The 18,487-nt window shown below is 46.3% G+C and overlaps 1 protein-coding gene across 1 annotated transcript in view; it reads right to left on the reverse strand.

The window, feature by feature from the left end:
• GPR83 (G protein-coupled receptor 83) overlaps window positions 1–18,487 on the reverse strand; it is a 142,252-nt gene that overhangs the window by 65,125 nt on the left and 58,640 nt on the right. The window contains exon 2 of the mRNA XM_078655964.1: window positions 1,542–1,667. Coding sequence (XP_078512090.1) covers window positions 1,542–1,667 — 126 coding nt within the window. The remainder of the gene's footprint in view (window positions 1–1,541; window positions 1,668–18,487) is intronic.

Below are 18,487 nucleotides of genomic sequence, written 5' to 3' on the forward strand. Positions count from 1 at the left end.
CGAATCATTAATGCGTTTTCTTTGCACCTGCACTGTTTTATTAAATGAACGCAGATATTAGCTTTGTTCGGTGTTCATTCAATTTGGCATTGGAACATGCTGAAAAGCAATCATTTTTGGCATGAGGGGCGATTTTGCAACTGTTACAGTGAGATTTATCAAATTTAGAATCAGGACAGAAATGTTACTAGGCAAGTAAAAATCACATGGAAACTCCTCAATCCAAAAATGGTACGTGACTACTTAAAAGAACAATGGGGGTCGCTAAACATACAAGACTCTAACAGGCACATGCATCAACCATTTTGCAAGCGCAAAACCATTCTGATTTGAAACGTAGGACTTGAGATTGAAGCTAAATATACTAGGTTTTATCTAGAGAGGGATTTAATCGATTTTCAACCAGTCCTAAAGCCTTGCTAAGCAGCTCTTTAAACTATCATGTTGTGAGCAGAGGATAGCTTTAGAATTGTTTATGTTTCATCCATTTATTAGTTAGTGGACAGTCACACCTGTTCCTTCCAGATAGACTCACAAAAGGTCCATTTGTACCTTGAACAGCAGATGAGCCATTATTGAACTCAATATCAAGGAAATCACTTAACTTGACCAAATGTTATAGTTGATGAAGAAGGAAGCAAAGTGTCTCAACACCTCACCACAATGTCCTCATGAGTTACTAGGATAGAATTTCAAAATCAACTTAGTAGATCCAGGAAGATATATAGAAAGGTAGACCCCCCCACTAAAAAATTCTATGAATATTGCTTAGGATTTGTAGTACGGCAGACTCAATGCAACATCCACTGATTCTTTTGCATTGGTAAGCACTTCAAAAGAAGAGGTGCTGGCTAGTATGACCATGAGACTCCTGCATTTTTAATAGTAAAGATGACTTAGTTGAGTAGAGTAGTATTAGGGTACTAGTCTTGAAAGATTTGGAGAGATCCAGGACACAATCAGGAAACAAAAGATTTAGCTAAAATTGGCAGAGAGAGATATCCAACAAAGAAGATAGCATAATAAATCTACACATTTAAGAGCTATCTGTACTCAACAAAAAGGTTGGGATCAATAATAGATAAATACATAAAACAATCCCAAGCTGAAAATCCATTAAACATACCTAATTATAATTAACTATGTAACCAATAAACCCAGCCCCAATAAACTGCTCATAACCTCACAGATGACATCATACTTGACAATAAATTAGGGGATCATCATATGTTAATGTGAAGATAGCAATCATTTTTGAATGACTAACTTTTGAATACCAACTAATGGGATGCATTACATGCATAACAAGTATTCTTCAAGGTGAAAAGTACACATAAACGTTGCATGCCTTCATGTAGGAAGTCTTCTGATATTTCACTGTTATTACACAAAATGAAATAAATACTTGCAAAGGAGCCATTGTGAAAAGTTTCAAGTCTGTAAATAGTTCTACAGATGTACCCCTAAAACACCATTTTAAAGGGCAACCAACTACTAAAGAACTCTCCAGAGCATTTGCCTAATTATAAATGACCACTCACCTGATGTCTGTCCACTGCAATTGCCGTGAGGGTTAAGGCTGATACGTGTAGTGAGCAATACTGAGCAAATCGACTGACATGACACATGCCCTTTCCGAAGATCCATGTGCTGTTCACAAAACGAGCCTGGGGAAGGATTAAAATATTGTTCGATTAAGCATGTCCCAAAAATATGTTCTATACATGTATTGCATGAAACATTATAGATGCATTGCTCGTATGTGTAAATACATATGTCCAGTCAGGACAGTGGTCTTGGAAGAGCACTAAAGAAGTACTTTTTTATAAGTTTATATAAATTTCATTTTAAGTACAACTGAGGAAAGAAATTCAAAAACAATATCCAAACAAAAAGGTCAAACGCATCTTCTTCAATGCATGGATATTTGCACCAAACTCAGTATTCCTGCATGACGTTAACACAGTGCGCAATATATGTGAAGGCATCATAATAGTATACTGTTAACAGTATCATACAGCCAAAGTCTTACTTTAAATATATAATTAATCCACTGCTACATTACTCTACCAGTGACAACATTTCCGTTCCAATATTATCTACAACATCACCAGGTATGAAGCGCTAGGGGAAGGATTTGTGCATGAATATTGGAAATTACCTATCAAGTTCAGGTGCAGGAATGGGGACACAGGCGTTTTCCTCAGTAGTTCAGACTGTGAGAAAGCTTTAAGCAGGTCCTTGATTCGCAAGGACATTTCACTTCACAGGGCTTTTAATGTGTTGGTTGTGAAGTTGTCTTGTTATCTGAAGGGTTCTACGGCTACCGTGATTCGTCCAGTTTTCAAGCTGTTCTCTAATGGGAGCAATTTGATGCTGAATGATCAAGGCTGCTGTGGAATGGAACCAGGCATTGCTTATCTTCTAACAGTTAATTCCATAATTTTTTGTAGCACACAAGTATTGTTTCCACCAGCCCGCGGAGTTAGGGAGGCAATGCTGTGGCCTTTGATAAATATTTACGACGTACACATTGATTCTCTAAGCAAACTGAAAGCCATGATTTTTCAAAAAGATGTGGCGTTAACATCTGCCAAAGAGATGTTTGATCTCCAGGTTGCGAAGTATTCGTCAAAAATAAAGACGCTACTTCATACTAACATCCCACTGCATTTTGTGTAGCTGTTCCACCGTATCTTTAACATGTCTGATACAATGAGAATAGGGCACTTTTTTAAATGTATTGCCTCTGGATTGGTTAGCACCTTTCAGACAGTGCTTGGAGTTATACCATCATTCATACACTCCAGAGAAGAAAGTGTTTTTGGAGGTCTTCCGCATGTCCTGTTACTTGTGCTGTGGATTCTGATTTTAATTATCCTGCTCTGCAATGGACGGCCCAGTTCAACCCGGAATAGTGACAGCACTGGCTGTGTTGCTACGCCATGAGCACATGATACACTTCTTTGGCACACCTCGGCTTCGAGAACTGAATGAGCATTGGTTCTTGTCTTTCAGGCCTGTTTGGCCTTACTGCGTACAACCTGGATTCAGCTGCCTGCAAGGCAGTCATGAACGCATATTGGATTTCTGCCTTGGATCGCATTTGGTTGAGCCATTGGACACTGAGATACTAATGAACCCTTTGAAGGCCCATGGTTACAGTTGGCCCCAGCGTATTCCTTAGCTGCTGAGCACATTCTTTGAGCCACTCCTAGTTAACTGAATACTGGCTCTAGGGAATACTAACAGGATGTAGTCCCTCCTTCGGTGGCTGCTGTGGGAATTGGATGGACCCACCTTTGCTCTATACACCTGTTTCGAGGTGCGCCTCTGGGAACGTCGTCTGCGGTTGCCAGCAACAGCAATGTTATGTCTATCACTTGGAACACATAAACAATTGGCTTTTAAGTTTGGTGGGAATTATTTAGCCTATTTTTGTAAACACAATGAACTATAAACTATGTTTTTCTGTTTTTTTTATAGGCACTGTGGCTTTCTGAGTGCTTGAGGTTTCAAACAGTATAATGACATTTAATGGTTTTTATGAGTATTTTCAAGGGTAGTTTGCTTTTAGATGATTTTAAAAGTGGTTTTAGACATTTTATATGGCCTGCTGTTTTTTTGGATAGCTTTTTTAAATCGACCCTTAATATGAGGAGTGGGTGTTATGTGCCTAAGTTAAGCCCATGTAGCAATGCTGCACATTTACGTACATTGTCCTCTTTTCTACACAAAAACATTATTTCTGTGGCCTTTTGCACATATTCGTGTGCGTGACAATGTTGGATTCGTTTCTGTGTAACTGCTTTGCTCATATATCTGGCTTCACGCAACATTATCATGATGCCTCGAACACTGAGTACAAGGCCTTTACGCGCAAAGTCCAAATGTTGTTCTATCTTCATGCACGGCCGAGAGTACTATCTACATATCCATAACAATGCTAATCTGAGAGTACATCACAAGGATGCTTTTTATTCCGCAGACATTGAAGGGTCCTGCATGCTGAAGCTTCTCCAAGCAGCTGTCTCCGTGGGGAATGTCCAGTACGTGACCAAGAGGGTTCCTATATTTTTTCCCGCCACGTAATGGGGTTTGATCATCCAGAGGGGGGATTCTTGGCTCTACACCTACATACACTCTAAACATACACAGAGTAGGGATTGCACAGTAGGAGTAAACCTGATTACTACCTTGTATTATATGCCTGCATATATATAACAGAGGGAAGTTACATGGTCAAAAAAACGTCTAAGACAACCGCGCAAATGAATGAGATAGACGGGGAAATACAAGAACGGAATATTATCAATTTATCCAAAAGACAACTCACCTCAACGGAAAACCCCATCCTCAACAAGGGCCTCAACTACTGTCCCACCTTGCATATCAACATCACGGAAGTACGAATCGACATATACAAATACACCAGAAAATTGAAATTGGCAAAAATCTACACAGACAAAACACGAAGAGGACAAAAACCAAATAGCATCAGCACTACCGATCAACTTCAGGTGGAAGATTGGAGTGGACTTAATACCCTAATGACAATGGGGGCCACAACCCCATCACAAGAAGAAGAAGCACTGAAAGAAATGGAAGAAATAGAATTGAATGAGGGAGCCAGTGAGAGTGGCCTAAGACTAAAATCGAGATTTAATCCCCAACTACCACCTGGAAATAAGATCGATCTTTTTCATGAACAGGTAGTGGAAGATCTCTACAAATTAACACCAAACAAAAGTCAACATAATTTGAACAATCATCAAGTAGAAACCTTGAAGAGATTAGAACAGGACAAGACGATTGAAATCAAGCCTGCCGATAAAGGCGGAAACATCGTCATAATGGACAAAGCAGACTATGTCACAGAAGCCAAACGCCAGCTGATGGATGAAGAATGTTACATCCAATTGAAGGACGACCCTTCGAAAAAACTTCAGATAATGATTCAAAAGCATCTGACAGACTGGCATACACAAGGCTTAATAGACGACCATGAATTGAAATATCTGGACAACAAAAATCCAACGCTGCCAACCTTCTACCATCTGCCAAAGGTCCACAAAAACAAACAAACACCACCTGGCAGACCCATAGTTTCTGCAAAAAACTCATTATTGGAGCCCATTTCAAATTATATTGACCAATTCTTGGCACCACTTGTAAAAGAACTACCATCATATCTTAAAGACACGAAAGACCTAGTGAAGAAATTAGAAACTGTCAAATGGTCACCAAATTACAAATTGATCACGATGGATGTTGTGTCTCTGTACACAAGTATAGAACACCAAGTGGGAACAGAAGCATGCAGTCACTACCTAGGCAAAAGACATATGAAATACCGGGACCACAATAAAATGCTAAACACCATGATTTCGTGGTGTCTAAATAACAACATCTTCCTGTTTGACAAAAAAATCTACCAACGATCGAGAGGTTGTGCGATGGGTTTTTCCTTTTCACCGAACTACGCCAATTTAACTATGGGGTGGTTTGAACAACACCTGGCATGGCAAACTACCAATTATCAATGGCGTGAAAAAATTGTTCTATGGCTACGCTTCATAGATGTCTTGCTAATAATTTGGAATGGCACAACAGAGGATTATACTTTGACAAACTGAACAACACTGAAACAAATCTAAAGTTCACAAGGGAAATCAGTTCTGAGAGAGGAACCTTTTTAGACACTGAAACCTACATTGCAAATGGGGTCCTGCAAACAACGTTACACAGAAAAGAAATGGCGACAAACGCCATCCTACACGGTGAAAGCTTCCATAACAACAAATTGAAATGGAGTATCCCGTATGGGGAATTTCTGCGATTAAAACGCAACTGCTCAGACAACAGTGAATTTCAACGACACAGCAGAAATGCGACAAACAGGTTCCTGACAAGAGGCTAGCCAAGAAAGGTGGTGGAACAAAGTCTAAATAGAGTGTTACAACAGGATCGGAAAGAAATCCTACATAAAAAGAAAGAAGAAGATCAAAGCAACACAGACAAAATCAGACTGATAACCACACACAGTGCAGAGAACAACAAGCTATCTAAAATTATTCAAAAACATTACCAATCCTCAAAGCAGATCTAACCCTATCGAAAATCATAGGTCACCATCCTAACATAACCTACAGGCGAGCAAGAAATCTAGGGGACCAACTGGTACACAGCCATTTCGAGGAGAAACCCACAAACAACTGGCTACAACATGGAGGTTTCTTTCCGTGCAGGCACTGCAAAGTGTGCAAAATTGCCTTAACAACAAAAGAAATTGAGATCCGCAAAGGCACAAAGTGGAAAATACACCAACACTTAACCTGTAAAAGTGCTTTTGTGATCTATATGGTGGAGTGTCCCTGCCATAAGAAGTACATAGGCAGCACAACATTTGAAGCTAAAAAAAGAATTCTAGAGCACACACGAGCGACAAAAAACAAAGATCGCTCCAATGCAGTTGCAAGACACATGGAACAATTTCACGACAGCCAATTGGAAACCTTAAGATTTTGTGCCTTAGAACAGGTACCACAAAAAGAAAAAGGAGGAGACCGCCTAAAAACACTGAGGAGAAAAGAATCTAAACACATCATTAATTTCAGGACCCTCGAACCAAGAGGACTGAATCTTATGGAAGAACTGTATGTACATATATGAGGGAAGAATCAATAAAAAAAGGAACATGAACTAAATATGGAACGCAGTGCCCAACCCACCAGAGGGGTACATTAAATTGCAAGAGACACTGCGGTATTGCTGGATAATGCAAAAATAACAGATGACGCAAGAACTATCTCACCAGAGAGATACAAGAATATGAATAAACTCACCAAAGAGATGGAAAAAGAAGCGATCCGATAAAGAGCACTCTCCTTCGTAAATCCGGGACAAACTGGTGAAGTTATTGTAGTGGACACTACATTAACCAGAATGCACCCTGGCGTTAACAAAGGAGGCTTCCTGTGTTACATACATAAAAGAAGGACTTAGTCACTAGCTCAACATCCCGTGAGCAAGCTTCGTGAGAGGCGAAATGCGTTGGGTTAAAGTTGGAATAAAGCCACTGTAACAACTTACAAGACGAGTGAGTGCGTTTCATTTTCCCCTTAGGGGATTGGTATATATATATATATATATATATATATATATATATATATACACATATATATATATATATATATATATATATATATATATATATATATATACACACACACTGTCTTAGCACAATGGTGGAACTGTATCTTCTGTTTACTCTTTTGGTGCTCGTAATCACAGCACATGTATTCTATACAAGAATAACATTGATTCAATAAATATATTGAAACGTCCCGCTGTGTATTCTGTGTATATTTTTCTTGAGACCAAGAGTGCACAAGTTCTGATCTGTTACCACGATCCCTGAGGGGTCATGATTCTCATGTTCAGCGGTTGTCAGAAACCATTCGCTCCCTGTTTGGGTTAGGGGAACTTATGGTGGCACTGTGAGCTAGCTGGTCTCTAGGCCAACATATACTACGGTGGTACATGGAATCAGTCAAAGCACCTCACCCAAAGTTTATGATGTCTGCAAACGCGCAGTTCCTACAGATTAGTGGGAACTACATGACATGATTTTATAGAGGTAAGGAAGTAGGAAGGAAAAAGAATGGGCCTAGCCATCTCAAAACAGACACAGGTAGTCAGGATATCTAAACTAAATCAGACAAACTATTCTGTATGATTCCCTTTGTCCATAAGGTATGTTGGTAAATGGGCCCATATGTCTCTCTGGTGTGATGTGAGTGGCAGAGTCGACGTATAGATATCCAGCGTATCATGCCAGTTTTTGAGGTCGGCTATCCATTCTTTCTTGGTAGAAGAGGGTCCTTTAGCCCATGTTATAGCTACTCTGCTTTTGGCAAGAAGGAGAGCAAGTACCACAAGTTTACAAGATAGTGTTGCCCCAGCTATCACAATATAAAGTTTAGTTATCAGCCTTTGGGGAGCAACAGAGGCATATGCCATCCATGTATAGACAAAATAGAGAGTTCAAAATATTATGTGGCCAAAATATAATGTAAAGAATATTGAGGAGAAGAATATCGTAAAGGTACGTTTCTATGGGTTTGCAAAGTTTTACTAAATTTAACTCCACATGTATGTACCTTGATGATATATATACACCATGAAGTGAAACATTGTTTACAACATGGGGATTACATTGCGATGCTATTACATTGCGGTTTTCACAACGCAAGTCATTACAATGACTTGCGCTTGATGGCGCTCTAGGACAAGGAATAGTGTAATTTACTATCCAACACCTTCCTTACAGTATGTAGACTGGAGTTGGAATAGTAAATTATACTACTCCTAAGTCCAGAGCCCTCCAACTCAAGTCGTTTTAATGACTTGCGTTGTAAAAACCGCAATGTAATGTACCGCAATGTAAATGTATGCGTTGTAACGTCATACATCCCACCATGAAGGTATGTATATGTGGAGTTAAGAATAGTAAATCTATACTTATCTTTTTGCACTTACCTTATCGATATTTTAATCCTCAATATGTTTGACATAATAATCTGTCCACACATTATTTTTGTCCTCGATATTCTGTCAGAGATCCTGTACCAGCATGAAATAGGGTGGGTTCCAGGAAGGGAAATTGGGGAAAGATTGTTCAGTGGGTGTTTTAGTCCAAAATCTAGAAAAGATATTAAATGCTGTATTTCTACCTCTCTATTTTAAGAGCTCTGATCATGTTTAAAGAGTAACAAATTGCCCATCAAAGAGGTATTCTAATGTCCAGAGTCCAAATCAGTTATTTGCCCTTGGGCCTGTGATTCATAAGAAACTGAAAGAAAGGGATTGCTAATAGTTGAGAGAAACGGGGAGAACAGTCCCTTCAGACCACTGCAACTACCAATCTATGCCATGCGTTTATGGTGCACGACAGTATTGGAGTGTAAATGAGGCACACAGACCTACATGCCACTATTGTGGTCAGGGGGTAGCCTCCACTATATTACGCTCTATTCATTCGAATGAAGTGAGAACTCAGGATGTATCCAATGGAACATATATTTAGCCTAGGCCGCCATGTAATAATATTTATGTTAGGAGTGGCAACTGTCCCCCCACCTCCCAGACATAAGTTAAAGTAACCCATTAATCCTCTGCTGTCTCAAAAACACTGAGCACAAGGTATTGAAGAAAACCCTAGATGTCGGCAAGGGCCCACTATTAAATAGATAAAGCAGCCGAAATACAAAAACTTTCTCCAGCACAGCACTACATCCTGTTAGAACAAGAGAAACCTGCTCAGAGATCAGCCTGATCTTTGATTTTCCAGATAACTGGATCATTATTCTCCCGAATAACTAATGCCTGGTCATGGGGGCGGAGCTAGCTTGCGACCAAGATGGCCAATTGAGCCGAGAGCTCCGACAATCCGCCACACCATCCGCCTATTATCCTACAGCTGCAATACCTCTAAGCTGCTGAACGAAGACTGACGAGCCCCTGGGGCCCTGAGCCACCGACCGCAGAAGGAACGAGTCGCCTACCTACTTCCTGGATGATGCTGCGACCTGCTGCCAATCCTGGCCCGGCCGCACTCTGGACGTTGGGTCGGCGCGGGGCCTGATACTGCCCGGAGGCCTCCTTTCCCCTCTCCGGCCAAGGAGATGGCACCGGGCAGACGTGGGTGACTCCTCTGCAGCGGCCGCGAACAGACCACTATCCCCCTCCAATTTGGTGACCTGGCCACCCCTGCCCGTGTCCAGGGTGCGACCGTTTGCTGGTGAAGGGGCCGCCTACCCTGAGTTGCTGTCGGAGCAGCCCTGCGTAATCACGAGGGGCGGCGCCGGGGTGAAGGCTGCACACAGACGAGTGTCCGCAGTGCCCCAGTGGTGCGGCCCTCAAGTGTCTGGAGGCCCGCAAAAAGACCCTGCTGAGCCCCGTCAGGGTGCCCTAGCAAAGGGGGCGCCCACTCCATCCTGATCCTGCGGCCTCTCCTGGAGGCCTGCTATTGGGGTGGGATCGGCCCTGTGGTGCTGGGCACTCACGCTATTGTTCGCACACAGCTGGTCCCTTCTGCCTCTGGGGACTGGTGGTAGCCGGGCCGGCTAACTGCAGTGCAGGGCTGATCGACTGGGCGTGAATCTGGAGCCCGGGGCCCTGGGACATGAAGAGGCTGAGCACGCTGGAGTAAGAGCTGCAATTTGAAGCGGTGCTGGTGAGTGAGCCCCGGGGGGATCATCGAGGCTGACTGGGGGACCTTGAGACTTCTCCCCGTTTTGGACTGGCCGCGTGTTGAGACTCCCTAGTCGCTAGTGTTATTGAACGTGACGGAGCACTTCGCCGAGTGTTGTGCGCTGCCCTGTGCCTCTGTTGCCCTGGTGTCTTCTGCGGCTGGCTAGGCCCATGCGTGGAGGGGGATAGAAAGCTGCGGGCTGTTCTACGCCCCCCTCTTCCAACGCAGACACCTGTAGGCTACGACGAGATCATAGCGGCCTGATCGGGTGGGGCACGGCTGATACCGCCAACTACCACGGCTCCTGTGCTGTTTGTTGAGGGAGTGCTGCTTTGACTGCAGAGCGCAAACATTAACCAGATTTGGTGACGAATTGCAGGGAAAAGCGGCTCACGGTGTCAGGTGCTGGTCAGTGGGACCCGGGGATGCCAAGACTGGCTTGGGGGCCCTGCGACATACCCCTATGGTGGCCTAGATCCGTATAGCGACACCCTCCCTGCTGGGGCAGCTGCCTACGACGAGTTGCGTAGTAGAGCTCACCTCGCATCCCTGTGCCGCTTCCTCCCTGGAGACATACAAGGCCAGCTTGATGCATGCTTGAAGAGGGGCAAGGGGCTATACACTACCTGGCTCCCCCGCAGATCCTTGCAGATTGCGTCGAGAAAGTAATGGCCTGGCCAGGTGAGGCGGGGTTGGTGCCCCCAGACAATACTCCTGGTTGTGCTACTGGCTGAGGGATCGCTGAATTGCCCGCGGCGGGCTGGTAGGTACTGGAGAGAGGAAGACGAGGCGAGGCCTGCCATTACTGGCCTGCCCAATGGAACACACATCGTAAGGGTTGCGGGGGGTCGCCATTCAGATTGATCTGCCGCCGCGAAGCTGTAGGAGGCCTACCACGCGGTGGCGAATATCGACCTTGGACGAGACCGATCGACTTTGCGGTCTCTCCTGCAGCTGCTGCGACTGCACTGGGCCGTTCGCCTTGCTGCTGCCCCACCGCCCGAGCTGACACCTGGCTGTGAGGGGGCCTGCACACGTAGGTAGGATGGGGCAAGTAGATAGAACGCAATCAAAACTGTTGTTTGACCTGAAGAGGTTCAAGACTGGTGAATCCTAAACCGAGGACAGAGTTGTGAGCAGGAACAAGTTCTGGACAACCAACGCCAAGATATACGCGGCCTATTGTTGACAATGGAGAAGAACCTGCAGTGCGGGATATCCTCCTTAGGCACCAAGATGGATGCGCTCACGTACAAAATGGATTGCATAGCTGAAAGACTGGAGAAACATGCGGAAAGACTTGAGATGTCGGAGCGCAGGCTGACGGAGGCAGAGGAGGCACAAACGGTCCTTGATACCGAGCACAAACAGTTGGGTAAGGTGCTTCAGATCCTACGGGATAAAACAGAGGACCTAGAGGCTCGCTCCAGGAGCTGTAACCTGCGCATCCACTCCTACGCGGGAACATGGAGCTCTTCATTGAGAAGCTTCTGAAAACACTACTGAGCGACACCTCCTTTTCAGGAATGTTTGTTGTGGAGAGGGCACACCGCTCTCTTGGCCCGAGACCGAAGCCGGGCTCGTCCCCAGACCGATCATAGCGAATGACTAAACTCCAGAGATCGGGATGTTGCCCTTAGGCTTGTCCGTGAGAAACAACCGCTACAATTTGATGGGTCGACAAGCTCACTGTTCCCAGACTTTACAACCAAAGTACAGGAGGCAAGACGCTTGTTTGCCCCCATGAAGGGACAACTTTCTGCCCTTGGAGCCGAATATGCAATGCTGTACCCTGCAAAACTGAGAGTCAACCGGCAGGGGCGTTCACTAATTTTCACCGACCCTAAGGCCTAACAAAAAGCGTTGAAAGACTGTATGAAAGAACAACGATTCCTCCCCCCCCCACCCTTCCCCCCGGAAAGGCAACCCCTGAGTGAGGCATCGGGAGGTGCACTGGACGAGCAGGATTGAACGCTGCATGAGGACTCTAGCTGCTGAGTATAACTAGCTATTACTGGGGTCGGGAGGTTGTTTATGTGGGGACTGTGATTGGGGTGTGATCCATTGAGAATTTATGTCCGGTCCCTCCGATTCCCTCGACTGGTGACAGATTGCCTTACTTACATTGTGAGAGAGGAGAGAGTTAACCCCCAAATTTGGTGGGGATCACCCCGAGACACCTTCCATTGTATGTATTATCATGCATTAGCTTGGGGTGAGGATGGTGATTATGATTGCTTGATATGATATGTTTTTCCTGATATGGGTTACCTCTGAGTTGGTTTTAAAATGTAGGTAGGGGGAAAGGTATCGCAGCCAAGTTGGGGTTGGGCAGGCGTGGGAGGGGACTAGGGAGGGTTTGATTTGTGGAGTTATACTATGCTCACTACTACTGACGGCATTTGCATGCTGCTTTATTGTGGGATTACAATCCCATAGTTTATGCCATCACGTATCTGTTTTTACATGAGCGGGGGGTGGGCTCCTGTTGGGAATGTTTTGGATGTATTCCTTGTTGTATTAAGTTACGCTGTACAGTGTAGGCATGGCACGGTCCTGATACATACACTCATGATATTTCTCAACTACATATTCTTCTATGCCTGACACACCAGTGAAAGTTCGTGAAGGCACTCTTGACTCGCTAGTCTTACTTACCAGGAACGTGCGCGGTCTCATTGACCACCGTAAGGTCCGCAAAATCTTATGCTACTTCTACAGACATAACGTAGACATTGCCCTCCTACAGGAGACTCGCCTTCACCCGGACAGCCCTATTTTGTGCACTAAAGTACCAAATGGGCAATATCCACACTGCGGGCTTTACCTCGCACGCTAGGGGGGGTCATGACGTGGGTGTACCCAATGACATCGGTAACATTGGCACCCCTGAAAACGGACATGGAGGGTAGATTTGTTCTCTCCAAATGCTGTGGGAAGGGACTAGAACTTTTCCTCTTAAATGTCTATGGCCCTAACTATGACCATCCAGATTTCTATACAAACCTGACAATGAGGATCCAACCATATGCCCAAGATCACACCTTGTGGAGAGGAGATTTGAATTTTACCAAACACCCTGCCATGGACAGATCGGACGGCCCAGACAGATGCCCTTCCGCCTCGGCTAGGGTGGTGGGGACGTCACTGCTGAGGTCTGACCTGTGCGACGTATGGCGGCATAGATATCCACGCCAAGGCGGCTACGCGCACTACTCTGCACAACACCTTATCCACACGAGAATAGACTACTGGTTCGCCTCCCGACACCTACTCCAACATGTTTACGCATGTTCGATCCTTCGCCGCACCTACTGTGATCATTCCCCACTATTATTAACACTTGCCGCCCCTAAGAAACGAATCCCCATGTTTTTATGGCGCTTCCCGCCCTACTCCCTCCTTGACACTGTTTTTAAGGAGGAATTAGCCATGTCCATCGGGACGTTCTTTGAAGCAAACGTGGGATCTGTGAACTCCTTCCAAACTGTCTGGGAGGCTTTTAAGGCATACATTAGGGGGTTCATTATTTCCAAACAAGCGGGGGTTCTTAAGTCGATACGTGGTAGACTAGCGACGAATGCACCTCATATAGGCCTTTATCTCTCATGAATGTGGACATGAAAATCTTCGCGAAGTTGCTGGCCAACCGTCTAATCCCACTTGTCACCACTCTGGTGGACCCGGAACAGGCTGATTTCGGACCTAGCCGGAATTTAACCTATAATCTGCGGACTGTATTCGCCGCTATGCAACATACCCGCCCGGAGGTCCCTGCAATCGCTGTCTTTTTGGACATGGAAAAGGCCTTCAACTCTGTCGAGTGGCCTTTCATAAGACAGGTCCTTGGCCAACACTATATTCCACCCCTACGGCCTGCATCCGGATCGGATCTTTGGTCACCGACCCCATACCAATTTGCAGGGGTATGAAACAGGGATGTCCCCTATCCCCAATACTTTACGCCCTGACGGCAGAACCACTAACCTGCGCCCTACTGGAATATCATGGACAGAGGGGCAAACGGTTTCCGAACTACAGACTAATTGTGTCTACATATGCGGACAACATGCTCCTCTATGTTAGAGAACCCGAGACCAACCTCTCCCCGGTTCTACGCGAGGTGGTCCTGTTCGCTCCCTCTCCGACATAAACGTTAACTGGAGCAATTCCACCATGTTTCCCCTTACTGCAGCCACAGTACTCTTTGATCCGGAATATCCTCTACAATGGACTACAGATGCGGTGCGATACTTGGGCGTCCGGCTACATACCGACTCGGAGGTCGTCCTGAGGGAGAATTACAGAGTTGCCATCTCCAAACTTGAGGATGATACTGAAAGATGGATTTGCCTCACATTGTCATTTATGGGCAGGGTGTCTCTTATGAAAAGGATGGTCCTACCCCGCTTTCTCTTCCTCTTCACGAACATTCCCATGGTACTGTCCAAAATATTCTTTCAACGTCTACACTCGTTAATGGTTTGCCTGGCGTGGGCAGGCAAGGAGTCACGTGTGGCCTGGAAAATACTGACGCTGCCGTACTTGATGGGTGGCCTAGGTGCCCCCGATTTAGAACTATACTATAGGGCAGCCCAATGTTCTCACGCATATCACTGATGGATGGTCCCTCTGACATTCCGCACATACGGATTGAAACCAGTGTAGCTGACCCCAGACCCCTACCAGCCCTACTATTCTCACCACGCAATAGACGCACTGGTATATTAGACTGCCTAAACTCGGTCACTCATGCGTTGCACTGTTTGCTGGACGCTCAAGCCGGTAATTTACTATATGCACTACTGGCTCGTCTTGATTGGTGCCACTGGCTGGCGCCATGCAAAGAAAGGAAGTCTTTGTAGCGCTCAGGACACTGAACATCCATACAATAGGGGACCTCTTCGCAGACGACACCGCCCGTCCCTGGGGGGATGTCACTGAGGGGGAGGAGACACAATCGACTCTTGCGCAATTCCAATATCATTGAGTGAGACACGCCCTCAGGGAACTGCTTGGAGACGATATGGCAGAACCCCCGGAGGTCACGGCCCTGACCACTGTTATTAAGGCTAAGTCACCCGGCAAATTGGTGTCTAGGCTATACCGCACAGTGCTATCTGCTAGGGACGGCGAATACACCAAACCACGATTGGCATGGCAGCAGGACCTACAGGTAGAACTGTCGGATGGCAAATGGCTGTACTGCTGCTTAAGCACTAAACGAATATCGCTCAACGTACGTCATAGACTAGTCCACTTTAAATTCCTAAACAGGGTGAATTACACGCCGGAAAGCTTACATTGATTTGGACTTCGCGAGAGCCCACAATGCGAAAGATGCGGGACATTAGTCGCCGATTTCTTGCACATGGCGTGGGACTGCCCGAGGATCGCTGCCGTCTGGGGAGAAGTCTTCGCTGAAGTTTACCGCATTACAGATACGGCGTTATCTCATGATTCGCTTCTCGCTAATCTGGGCTATTCCACACCACTCCCTAAGGCACACAGACGCCTGGTGGACATGGCTTCCTCTTAGCTAAGAGATGCATTGCCCTCTGCTGGCCACGTACACCTACATTAACGCAATGGTCTAGAGACATGCTGTACTGCTACACCCAAACAGAAAATTACAGCGAGTTATTACCACCCAGCAACAGACCCAAACACTTCTGGTCCCTTTATATGACCAAGAGGCCCACACAGACGACCCCTGACCGTGTTGACACTGCCCCCTGTTAGAACTGGCTATTTCTGGTAGGCTAAGGCTGACGAATAAAGGTGATGTGAGCGTGGCGCACAGTTGTGAATTGAAAATGAAGGTTTTAAGAGGTAGACCGATGATTCATCAATTTAAGGTGCTCCTTACAGGTGACGCAACTGTTCAGATGCGTCCTATATGATTATGAGGTTGCGTGCGCTACTGGGGTGTAAGCGCATCCCTGTGATGGGCACTCTTGTGTGGACCAGTGTGTAACAACACAGGAGGTTCCAGAGAAAGTAAAGTTCCAAACTGTGTAGAAAGTTCACAGAATTTTAATTCAAATTTGGATAAGTAAGTTTCATATTGATTTCATATGAAAGGGTTGACAGTTGTTGGTGTCATGAAAGAAGCTTCAAAATGCTCCAATGCATTTCGGACAGATGTCCTTTATCAAGGAGCTTTCAGAAACGTGGTTTAGAGCATGTACTGCTCCAACGGCTGTCTGCATTAGATAGAAATCACACATGTACATTGTGCCAACTGGCACGGGCAATATTCACAAGGGATTATTTACAAGGCAGGGCCACATGGGCCACTGTCAGAATCAGCACTTAGTAGAAATAGCACTTTTAGAACATAAAATATAGGAGATAAAATCACTGTAGCACAAATTAGCAAGTATAGCACACAACCAGTAACTACTGGTAACAGGTAAGTACCACCTACGCAACCCTAACCACCTTAGGAGAATGTCACGCAGGGGACCAGGACCTCACTAGGACCACCTGTACTGGAAAGAACAACCACCTAAGAATAAAATACATTTAGGGGTATCAGCAAGAACACATTACACATGATGCATCAAAACACATTCAGAGGTGCAGGGAAGGAAAACACATGATGCCTAAAACATTCAGAGGTGTAAGGAAAGAAAACACATGATGCATAAAAATAAGTTCAGTGGTGTGAGAACAAGGCACATGATGCACCAAAAACACATTCAGAGGTGCAAGGACAAGGAAGACACATGATGAGGTGCCATGACACAACTCAATAGCTCAAAAACACATGATGCATGAAAACACATTCAGAGGTGAAATAAAACCACACAATTGCGCAAAAACTTACATAAGCCACCACCTGTGGCAGTCCCTAGGCAACTGGCCTGGTTGGGGCTAGGACGCCCTGTGTCCCAATAGTCAGGGTCCTAAATGGTGCAGCTGCCCACTAATTGCTGGGCAGCTGGGAATCAATACTGATGGGGCCACGTGGGAGCCACACAGGCTCTGAACAACTGGTCGCCCCTGAGCCTCTCTGGGCTCCAATCAAAGAAATGCGGCCACGAGCCTCTCTGGGCTCCTAATCAAATGAATGCCGACAAGAGCCTTCTCTCAGGGCTCAAGAACAAATTATAGCCTCACTGGGCGGTGGGGTCCCTCACGGAGGACCCGGGAACACTTGGGGCACCTTGAGCCTCTCGGGGCTCTGAGCAACGGTGGCGCCACTTTGCTGGAGTCCCCCTCCTGGGGACTCAAAAGGACAATGGCCCCTGGAGCCCTCGTGGGCTCGAAATCAGTAAAAATGCCCCTGAAGCCCTCGTGGGCTTCACAACCACAAGGCGCACGAGATCGCGCTACTGGGGGGGGGGGAGGACACCGGCAATGTGTCCCGACGCCCCCTCTCCTCACAGAAACATCCCTGATTCACCGGGACTTCACCTCCGCTTGGCGCTCTCTCCTCCCCCGCCCTCCCCTCTGCAGCGCTACTCACCAGCTGCTTCTCCGGGGCGGGGGGTGCACCAAGCTTCGCCCGGTCCCTTCCTGATCGGCGCGGGGCTCCCTCCTCGCACCGGGAGCCCCGAGGACCATGGCCGCAGTTCAGCTCTCCTCCGCCATCTTCCTCTCGGCCAGGGCTTCCGGCTCGTTGCCTGGGGAAGCCCTCCCGGGCAGCCTATCACGGAGCTTCTCGCCAGTGACAAGGGAGGAGTCTCTGGCGGCTGGGCCAATCCCAGCGCGGCCTTTCTGTGACGTCGGCGGCTGCTTCCTCTCGGCCCGGGGCAGCGGCGGTGATCGCACAGGGACAATAACGAGGGGTGGGCACCCTCGAAATTCAATTAAACTATAGAAGCGAGGTAGGCACTCGCTAGGGCGCCATACACGGGGTAGCAACCTAATTATAAAAAAATAGGCAATAAAGGCGCCGGGTGGGCACCGGCACTCGGGGCACACAGAGGACAGGAGCGCTACCCTACACAGGATAACCACAGCGCTCTGCCAGAAAGTTAAAAGTAAAGCGCTCCCAAGCGCTATAAAAGCATTTGCAGCGCTCCCAGCGCTAGGACAGGAAAAAACAGAGCTCCCAAGCGCTAGATGGACAAATAAGGTTCCAGCAAAGTTCTTCAGGGGATGCAGCAAAGTCCTGGAATCAAGAGTTGGAGAAACCAGCCCATCAGCAAAGAAAAGTCCTCCAATCCCCCCAGGCAAAGCAAGGGGGTCCCAGCACAGGGTCCATCAGGTATCCAGGGGCTG

Source organism: Lissotriton helveticus, chromosome 8 (assembly GCF_964261635.1).
Source record: "Lissotriton helveticus chromosome 8, aLisHel1.1, whole genome shotgun sequence".
Lineage (NCBI taxonomy): Eukaryota > Metazoa > Chordata > Amphibia > Caudata > Salamandridae > Lissotriton > Lissotriton helveticus.